We start from the raw sequence: 10,582 nt of genomic DNA, 5'->3' as shown, positions 1-10,582 counted from the left end.
TGGATATATGTGAGTCTGGCAGAGGGCTCTGTACAGTGTGATGGGTATATGTGAGTCTGGCAGAGAGCTCTGTACAGTGTGATGGGTATATGTGAGTCTGGCAGAGGGTTCTGTACCATGTGATGGGTATATGTGAGTCTGGCAGAGGGCTCTGTACAGTGTGATGGGTATATGTGAGTCTGGCAGAGAGCTCTGTACAGTGTGATGGGTATATGTGAGTCTGGCAGAGCGCTCTGTACAGTGTGATGGGTATATGTGAGTCTGGCAGAGGGTTCTGTACCATGTGATGGGTATATGTGAGTCTGGCAGAGGGCTCTGTACAGTGTGATGGGTATATGTGAGTCTGGCAGAAAGCTCTGTACAGTGTGATGGGTATATGTGAGTCTGGCAGAGAGCTCTGTACAGTGTGATGGGTATATGTGAGTCTAGCAGAGAGCTCTGTACCGTGTGATGGGTATATGTGAGTCTGGCAGAGAGCTCTGTACAGTGTGATGGGTATATGTAAGTCTGGCAGAGAGCTCTGTACACTGTGATGGGTATATGTGAGTCTGGCAGAGAGCTCTGTACAGTGTGATGGGTATATGCGAGTCTGGCAGAAAGCTCTGTACAGTGTGATGGGTATATGTGAGTCTGGCAGAGAGCTCTGTACCGTGTGATGGGTATATGTAAGTCTGGCAGAGAGCTCTGTACACTGTGATGGGTATATGTGAGTCTGGCAGAGAGCTCTGTACAGTGTGATGGGTATATGCGAGTCTGGCAGAAAGCTCTGTACAGTGTGATGGGTATATGTAAGTCTGGCAGAGAGCTCTGTACAGTGTGATGGGTATATGCGAGTCTGGCAGAAAGCTCTGTACAGTGTGATGGGTATATGTGAGTCTGGCAGAGAGCTCTGTACCGTGTGATAGGTATATGTGAGTCTGGCAGAGAGCTCTGTACATTGTGATGGGTATATGTAAGTCTGGCAGAGAGCTCTGTACACTGTGATGGGTATATGTGAGTCTGGCAGAGAGCTCTGTACAGTGTGATGGGTATATGTAAGTCTGGCAGAGAGCTCTGTACACTGTGATGGGTATATGTGAGTCTGGCAGAGAGCTCTGTACAGTGTGATGGGTATATGCGAGTCTGGCAGAAAGCTCTGTACAGTGTGATGGGTATATGTAAGTCTGGCAGAGAGCTCTGTACAGTGTGATGGGTATATGCGAGTCTGGCAGAAAGCTCTGTACAGTGTGATGGGTATATGTGAGTCTGGCAGAGAGCTCTGTACCGTGTGATAGGTATATGTGAGTCTGGCAGAGAGCTCTGTACATTGTGATGGGTATATGTGAGTCTGGCAGAGAGCTCTGTACAGTGTGATGGGTATATGTGAGTCTGGTAGAGAGCTCTGTACAGTGTGATGGGTATATGTGAGTCTGGCAGAGAGCTCTGTACAGTGTGATGGGTATATGTGAGTCTGGCAGAGGGCTCTGTACCATGTGATGGGTATATGTGAGTCTGGCAGAGGGCTCTGTACCATGTGATGGGTATATGTGAGTCTGGCAGAGAGCTCTGTACAGTGTGATGGGTATATGTGAGTCTGGCAGAGAGCTCTGTACAGTGTGATGAGTATATGTGAGTCTGGCAGAGAGCTCTGTACACTGTGATGGGTATATGTGAGTCTGGCAGAGAGCTCTGTACACTGTGATGGGTGTATGTGAGTCTGGCAGAGAGCTCTGTACACTGTGATGGGTATATGTGAGTCTGGCAGAGAGCTCTGTACTGTGTGATGGGTATATGTGAGTCTGGCAGAGAGCTCTGTACACTGTGATGGGTATATGTGAGTCTGGCAGAGAGCTCTGTACAGTGTGATGGGTATATGTGAGTCTGGCAGAGAGCTCTGTACAGTGTGATGGGTATATGTGAGTCTGGCAAAGAGCTCTGTACCGTGTGATGGGTATATGTGAGTCTGGCAGAGGGTTCTGTACTGTGCGATGGGTATATGTGAGTCTGGCAGAGAGCTCTGTACAGTGCAATGGGTATATGTGAGTCTGGCAGAGGGTTCTGTACAGTGCGATAGATATATGTGAGTCTGGCAGAGAGCTCTGTATCGTGTGATGGGTATATGTGAGTCTGGCAGAGGGTTCTGTACAGTGCGATGGGTATATGTGAGTCAGGCAGAGAGCTCTGTATCGTGTGATGGGTATATGTGAGTCTGGCAGAGGGTTCTGTACAGTGCGATGGGTATATGTGAGTCTGGCAGAGGGTTCTGTACAGTGCGATGGGTATATGCGAGTCTGGCAGAGGGTTCTGTACAGTGTGATGGGTATATGTGAGTCTGGCAGAGGGTTCTGTACAGTGCGATGGGTATATGCGAGTCTGGCAGAGGGCTCTGTACAGTGTGATGGGTATATGTAAGTCTGGCAGAGGGTTCTGTACAGTGTGATGGGTATATGCGAGTCTGGCAGAGGGTTCTGTACAGTGCGATGGGTATATGTGAGTCTGGCAGAGAGCTCTGTACCGTGTGATGGGTATATGCGAGTCTGGCAGAGAGCTCTGTACCGTGTGATGGGTATATGCGAGTCTGGCAGAAAGCTCTGTACAGTGTGATGGGTATATGCGAGTCTGGCAGAAAGCTCTGTACAGTGTGATGGGTATATGTGAGTCTGGCAGAGGGTTCTGTACAGTGTGATGGGTATATGTGAGTCTGGCAGAGAGCTCTGTACCGTGTGATGGGTATATGCGAGTCTGGCAGAAAGCTCTGTACAGTGTGATGGGTATATGTGAGTCTGGCAGAGGGTTCTGTACAGTGTGATGGATATATGTGAGTCTGGCAGAGAGCTCTGGACAGTGCGATGGGTATATGTGAGTCTTGCAGAGAGCTCTGTACAGTGTGATGAGATACAGGAGGGATCTATAGACGGAGATGGAATGTGTGAGCCGCAGAGGTTTCTGCAGAGTGTGATGGGTTTTGCACATCGAGCAGAACGTTTAGTGATGTTAGATGAGATGTCGGAGGATGGTGAAGTGTAGAAGTGCAGACTATATATATCCAGTGCTTATAAACTCTTTAAACAAGCTCTATATTTTAGCAAATCAAGATCAGTCAGCTCTGAATAAATATCTTACTAGCGGAAAAATTTGCTATTACGATGCAACATATTTTTGAGTACAACAATTATATCTGAAGTTCCAGGAACAGATCTATAACTGCTCCAGATATAGGAGGGATCCAGCTATGTAAAGCATTACGTTCCGTTCAGTCACTAACACTGAACCTGGAAGCAGGAAGTGGCCAAGTGTTCCTCATCGTACAAGTGTATCGTTTACTGTCCCTCGACAATAGAAGAACGGCGGTGGCAGAAACACGACTTCCAAGCTCATGGTTGCGCAATCCGAGACTTTATTAATAAAATGTTCTTCCTGACAGTTAATGGTAATAGTTCCATAGGGATTTCTGTGCATTTAGAGCATAATTCACAGGATGCAAAAATCATATATAATTATATATGATGTGCACACAATATGTCAGGATTATCGGATGGAAGTCGTGTTACATATACACACTACAAGTTTAGGTGTTTATCTGAATAACACAGTGTATCGTAGAGTGTACATTACATTTGGTGAACTACATATCCCATGATGGTCAACACGTATGTTATAAACCGCCTCTTACTGCAATTTGATTTAAAAATGTAGCTACGCATGAAAAGCTGGAGGATGAACATGAATAATGATTTAGACACAGAGCTCTTCCCACATATATATGTACAAAGCACAATTCACAGGCGAAAAAAGGAAATTTCACTGTAGCCGTGTCACTGACAGATGGAACTCTTGTATTGTTCACAGTGATACATGACTTAGTGATGGAGATCATCCAGACCCAGAAACAAGCTGCTATAAACAGTAAACTGGTGATAAATTCCTTTATATGTTGAATATGTAGTTATGTAGCCGATAGTCACAAGAACGGGAACTGGTCAACATTATTGAATACACAACACCCCAGAACCCTGCAGCCTAATGTGTGTGCGGGATTCTAATTACAAGGCCTTTGTTGCTGATACCTACAAGGCCAGAACGCTGTCCCTAAGGGCCAGCCTGGTTTCTGATGTAATGCGCTGTGGATCCTTCAGTATTGAACAAGCTAAGTGCCTGCAGGGACTGATGGGAAATGTTTCTGCTTTTCCGGTTGCCCTGCAGACAGACGGCATATTAGGTTTAGGAGACAGTTTCTATTACCGTGCACTCACATAGATAGATCCAATCAATACACATGTACAAAGACCAGGCGGTACATGTGCCCCTGTATGTAATAAATGTCTCTCTATGCGGTGAGAGGAGGACAGGTTCTGCAGAAGAAGGGTGGACATCTGCACCTGCCTAAAAATGATCCCATCCAACATACAAAACATGTTCCAGACATTATATCAATTTGCCACACTCTTATTTAAACCCAACAGCAGCATTCCACAGAGATAACACAGAGGGGAACATGATACCACGAACACAATGAATAACTTCTCTCTCTCACCTTCTCCGCATCCTGCTCAAAGAGACGCAGCTGAAAGCACTGATCCAGTTTGAGTTTCCGCACATGCCACATCTGGTGGAGATGCTGCCGCGTGGAGTGCAGCTTGTCCAGGAGACTAGTGATCTTTGGCACAAGACTTTGGAAGTCAGCCCCTCCTGGGATACAGTTCCGGCCTGAAAATCCATCCCCACACCTGATACACTGAAGCAGCCGCTGACCGTCACGGTCAAGCTCCTCCACAGGGGCCTTAATGACCTTCTTCTTTAATTGTGTGTGTTCATCTATCAACCTCCGGGACCCTTCTACATCCACAGGAAATTCTTTCCTGGCCAGCATCTCCTGCAGGTCCTCCAGCCGGGAGAGCAAGTGGACAGCGCTGTTAAAGAATTCCTCCAGGGACACTCGCAGCTCAATCCACTCGTCATGATTGTAATCCAAGGAGCCTTCAAACTCCTCCGTCAGCTGAGAGGGGTCCACCAGCTTGGAGAGTCCTTCCACAGATACCATGCTGGTCTAAAGAAAGAGGAGACGGGACAGGTTAGATATGGTGCACAGGGTGGGGTATGTTCTACTCATGATGCTGTACAAGTAAAAGCTCAAGACAGAATGTAAAATATGCACCAAGTTCTGAGGAGCATGGACATCTTATACCCTTTGTCTCTGATGTCTGGTTTTACCTTTAGGCGACATCTGTTGAGTTCTATATTGTACAGTATCATATAAATGTTTGCTCATTGTAAACACTGATAAAGATATTAAATTAGTGCTAAATTAGCATCTAAAGAGCCTCTGACTACATCTCCAAGGTCCAAGACCTTGATATGATATGGCAAAGACTGAGTAATCAGGGCAATCCGAAAATGTGACTTGTTTTTAATCTCGCTACATCTCACTCTCTATGTGCTCTTCATATCTACGTCCCCTATGTATCCTGTCATCTGTGTAACAGTTTTATACTAGGAGACACCAGCTAATAAGAATAAGTGATTAATGGAAACCAGCAAGACCAGCATATGACAGAATCATCTATTGATATGAGGTCCACATGACCAGCATATCACAGAATAACAAGCTAGTCATATAATAAGTTACTGATGGAGGCTACTATAACAAGTTAGTCATTAAAGATCTTATTGATGGAGCATTCAATCATAAAAAATACAAATGGATTACCACCAGCCTGGCCAGCATATCCTACAGCAATTTAATAATGGAGACCAAAATGATTAGCCAATCACAAAATAACTTGTATGCCTGCCATAGGCTAAGAGAATAGTGTAGAGTGATGAGCACGTGGGAAATTAACATTTCTATGGAAACATAACGTGACCCATGGAAGACCCCTGACATACATCAAGCCCCCATTACTTATTACTGGAGATAGCAGTTATAGCACCAAATCCCAGTCATACTACTGGAGATTCCAGACAATGTTAGAACTGAGCTACTGGTGTCCAGGAAACTCACCTCAAAGATGAACTTGGAGCTGCCAAAGTTGGTTTTCTGTTTCTGCCAGAAGTTCTCCGGCTTTATAATCAGAGCCACATGGATCTCTGCCGGGAACGCTTCTTGCAAGGTCTTCAGAAGAGGTTTGATCAGGTCCCACTTGGATCCACGCATGTCAATGATGACCGTGAAACCACGCTTGCAGACATCTTCACTGCAGGGAGTAACACAGAGCGACCGTTACAGAAATTTACAATATTTATAATCAACATTATATTATTTCCTGTAAGAGATCAAGCAGCAGATATACTAATAATGTAACAGATGCAAGTAGAGTCATTAGATAGTGGCAACAATTCATGGACGAACAATGGACACAAGCTCAAGTTTAACCAGACCAGACATGGTGTTATATTGTACTATAGGACAGGTAATGAGACGCAGGACATGGTGTTATATTGTACTATAGGACAGGTGATGAGACGCAGGACATGGTGTTATATTGTACTATAGGACAGGTAATGAGATGCAGGACATGGTGTTATATTGTACTATAGGACAGGTAATGAGATGCAGGACATGGTGTTATATTGTACTATAGGACAGGTAATGAGATGCAGGACATGGTGTTATATTGTACTATAGGACAGGTAATGAGATGCAGGACATGGTGTTATATTGTACTATAGGACAGGTAATAAGATGCAGGACATGGTGTTATATTGTACTGTAGGACAGGTAATAAGATGCAGGACATGGTGTTATATTGTACTATAGGACAGGTAATAAGATGCACGACATGGTGTTATATTGTACTATAGGACAGGTAATAAGATGCAGGACATGGTGTTATATTGTACTATAGGACAGGTAATAAGATGCAGGACATGGTGTTATATTGTACTATAGGACAGGTGATGAGATGCAGGGCATGGTGTTATATTGTACTATAGGACAGGTAATAAGATGCACGACATGGTGTTATATTGTACTATAGGACAGGTAATAAGATGCAGGACATGGTGTTATATTGTACTATAGGACAGGTAATAAGATGCACGACATGGTGTTATATTGTACTATAGGACAGGTAATAAGATGCACGACATGGTGTTATATTGTACTATAGGACAGGTAATAAGATGCAGGACATGGTGTTATATTGTACTGTAGGACAGGTAATAAGATGCACGACATGGTGTTATATTGTACTATAGGACAGGTAATAAGATGCAGGACATGGTGTTATATTGTACTATAGGACAGGTAATGAGATGCAGGACATAGTGTTATATTGTACTATAGGACAGGTGATGAGATGCAGGACATAGTGTTATATTGTACTGTAGGACAGGTAATAAGATGCAGGACATAGTGTTATATTGTACTATAGGACAGGTAATGAGATGCAGGACATGGTGTTATATTGTACTATAGGACAGGTAATGAGATGCAGGACATGGTGTTATATTGTACTATAGGACAGGTAATAAGATGCAAGACATGGTGTTATATTGTACTGTAGGACAGGTAATAAGATGCAGGACATAGTGTTATATTGTACTATAGGACAAGTAATGAGATGCACGACATGGTGTTATATTGTACTATAGGACAGGTAATGAGATGCAGGACATGGTGTTATATTGTACTATAGGACAGGTAATGAGATGCAGGACATGGTGTTATATTGTACTATAGGACAGGTAATGAGATACAGGACATGGTGTTATATTGTACTATAGGACAGGTAATGAGATGCAGGACATGGTGTTATATTGTACTATAGGACATGTAATGAGATGCAGGACATGGTGTTATATTGTACTATAGGACAGGTAATAAGATGCAGGACATGGTGTTATATTGTACTATAGGACAGGTAATGAGATGCAGGACATGGTGTTATATTGTACTATAGGACAGGTAATGAGATGCAGGACATGGTGTTATATTGTACTATAGGACAGGTAATGAGATGCAGGACATGGTGTTATATTGTACTATAGGACAGGTAATGAGATACAGGACATGGTGTTATATTGTACTATAGGACAGGTAATGAGATGCAGGACATGGTGTTATATTGTACTATAGGACATGTAATGAGATACAGGACATGGTGTTATATTGTACTATAGGACAGGTAATGAGATGCAGGACATGGTGTTATATTGTACTATAGGACAGGTAATAAGATGCACGACATGGTGTTATATTGTACTATAGGACAGGTAATAAGATGCACGACATGGTGTTATATTGTACTATAGGACAGGTAATGAGACGCAGGACATGGTGTTATATTGTACTATAGGACAGGTAATAAGATGCAGGACATGGTGTTATATTGTACTATAGGACAGGTAATAAGATGCAGGACATGGTGTTATATTGTACTATAGGACAGGTGATAAGATGCACGACATGGTGTTATATTGTACTATAGGACAGGTAATAAGATGCACGACATGGTGTTATATTGTACTATAGGACAGATAATAAGATGCACGACATGGTGTTATATTGTACTATAGGACAGGTAATGAGATGCAGGACATGGTGTTATATTGTACTATAGGACAGGTAATGAGATGCAGGACATGGTGTTATATTGTACTATAGGACATGTAATGAGATGCAGGACATGGTGTTATATTGTACTATAGGACAGGTAATAAGATGCAGGACATGGTGTTATATTGTACTATAGGACAGGTAATAAGATGCAGGACATGGTGTTATATTGTACTATAGGACAGGTAATAAGATGCACGACATGGTGTTATATTGTACTATAGGACAGGTGATGAGATGCAGGACATGGTGTTATATTGTACTATAGGACAGGTAATGAGATGCAGGACATGGTGTTATATTGTACTATAGGACAGGTAATGAGACGCAGGACATGGTGTTATATTGTACTATAGGACAGGTAATGAGATGCAGGACATGGTGTTATATTGTACTATAGGACAGGTAATGAGATGCAGGACATGGTGTTATATTGTACTATAGGACAGGTAATAAGATGCAGGACATGGTGTTATATTGTACTGTAGGACAGGTAATAAGATGCACGACATGGTGTTATATTGTACTATAGGACAGGTAATAAGATGCAGGACATGGTGTTATATTGTACTATAGGACAGGTAATAAGATGCAGGACATGGTGTTATATTGTACTATAGGACAGGTGATGAGATGCAGGACATGGTGTTATATTGTACTATAGGACAGGTAATAAGATGCACGACATGGTGTTATATTGTACTATAGGACAGGTAATAAGATGCACGACATGGTGTTATATTGTACTATAGGACAGGTAATGAGATGCAGGACATGGTGTTATATTGTACTATAGGACAGGTAATGAGATGCAGGACATGGTGTTATATTGTACTATAGGACAGGTAATAAGATGCACGACATGGTGTTATATTGTACTATAGGACAGGTAATAAGATGCACGACATGGTGTTATATTGTACTATAGGACAGGTAATGAGATGCAGGACATGGTGTTATATTGTACTATAGGACAGGTAATGAGATGCAGGACATGGTGTTATATTGTACTATAGGACAGGTAATAAGATGCAGGACATGGTGTTATATTGTACTATAGGACAGGTAATAAGATGCAGGACATGGTGTTATATTGTACTGTAGGACAGGTAATAAGATGCACGACATGGTGTTATATTGTACTATAGGACAGGTAATAAGATGCAGGACATGGTGTTATATTGTACTATAGGACAGGTAATAAGATGCAGGACATGGTGTTATATTGTATTATAGGACAGGTGATGAGATGCAGGACATGGTGTTATATTGTACTATAGGACAGGTAATAAGATGCAGGACATGGTGTTATATTGTACTATAGGACAGGTAATGAGATGCAGGACATGGTGTTATATTGTACTATAGGACAGGTAATAAGATGCAAGACATGGTGTTATATTGTACTGTAGGACAGGTAATAAGATGCACGACATGGTGTTATATTGTACTATAGGACAGGTAATAAGATGCAGGACATGGTGTTATATTGTACTATAGGACAGGTAATAAGATGCACGACATGGTGTTATATTGTACTATAGGACAGGTAATGAGATGCAGGACATGGTGTTATATTGTACTATAGGACAGGTAATGAGATGCAGGACATGGTGTTATATTGTACTATAGGACAGGTGATGAGATGCAGGACATGCATGTTGTCATGTAACATACAGAGGGCAACGGACGGGTCACCTCACCTTGGAACGCTGGCCAGATACGTCACCAGTCTGCGCAGATCTTCTTGTCGTATCCTGTCGTGATTACTACGTGCTGGAAAGGTCAGGATGGGGCCTCCTCTCTTATCTCGCCCACCTGCACAGAAATACGACATTACTCCCTAATCAGACCTAATAACTATTACAGAACCCAGCTGTGTAATGTCTAAATCTCGCTCCAACACATCTCCTGATTTCTACAGAAAAAGGAGACTCAGCCTTAGGATTCTTACATCTGTCACTGCTGATATAACGGAGATAACACCGTATAGGTTTGTGGCGTCTATGGAGTGTATTTACCATTTATCGCCAATGGAACTGATGG

The 10,582-nt window shown here is 42.6% G+C and overlaps 1 protein-coding gene across 20 annotated transcripts in view; it reads right to left on the bottom strand.

Moving 5' to 3' along the window:
- Positions 1-10,582, bottom strand: part of KALRN (kalirin RhoGEF kinase) — a 265,449-nt gene that overhangs the window by 167,429 nt on the left and 87,438 nt on the right. For all 20 annotated transcript variants that reach the window (XR_012678337.1, XR_012678338.1, XR_012678340.1 and 17 more), the window contains exons 3-5: positions 10,240-10,354; positions 5,981-6,173; positions 4,514-5,026 (exon numbers count right to left, since the gene is read on the bottom strand). Coding sequence is in view for 9 of the 20 variants with exons in the window: in XM_075181185.1 (XP_075037286.1) it covers positions 4,514-5,026; positions 5,981-6,173; positions 10,240-10,354 (821 nt within the window). In the remaining 11 variants the exon portion in view is untranslated. The remainder of the gene's footprint in view (positions 1-4,513; positions 5,027-5,980; positions 6,174-10,239; positions 10,355-10,582) is intronic.

The sequence above is a fragment of the Mixophyes fleayi genome, chromosome 7 (genome assembly GCF_038048845.1).
Source record: "Mixophyes fleayi isolate aMixFle1 chromosome 7, aMixFle1.hap1, whole genome shotgun sequence".
Lineage (NCBI taxonomy): Eukaryota > Metazoa > Chordata > Amphibia > Anura > Limnodynastidae > Mixophyes > Mixophyes fleayi.
Note: the sequence above shows the minus strand (reverse complement) of the source record. Positions and strands in the feature narration are given on the sequence as shown.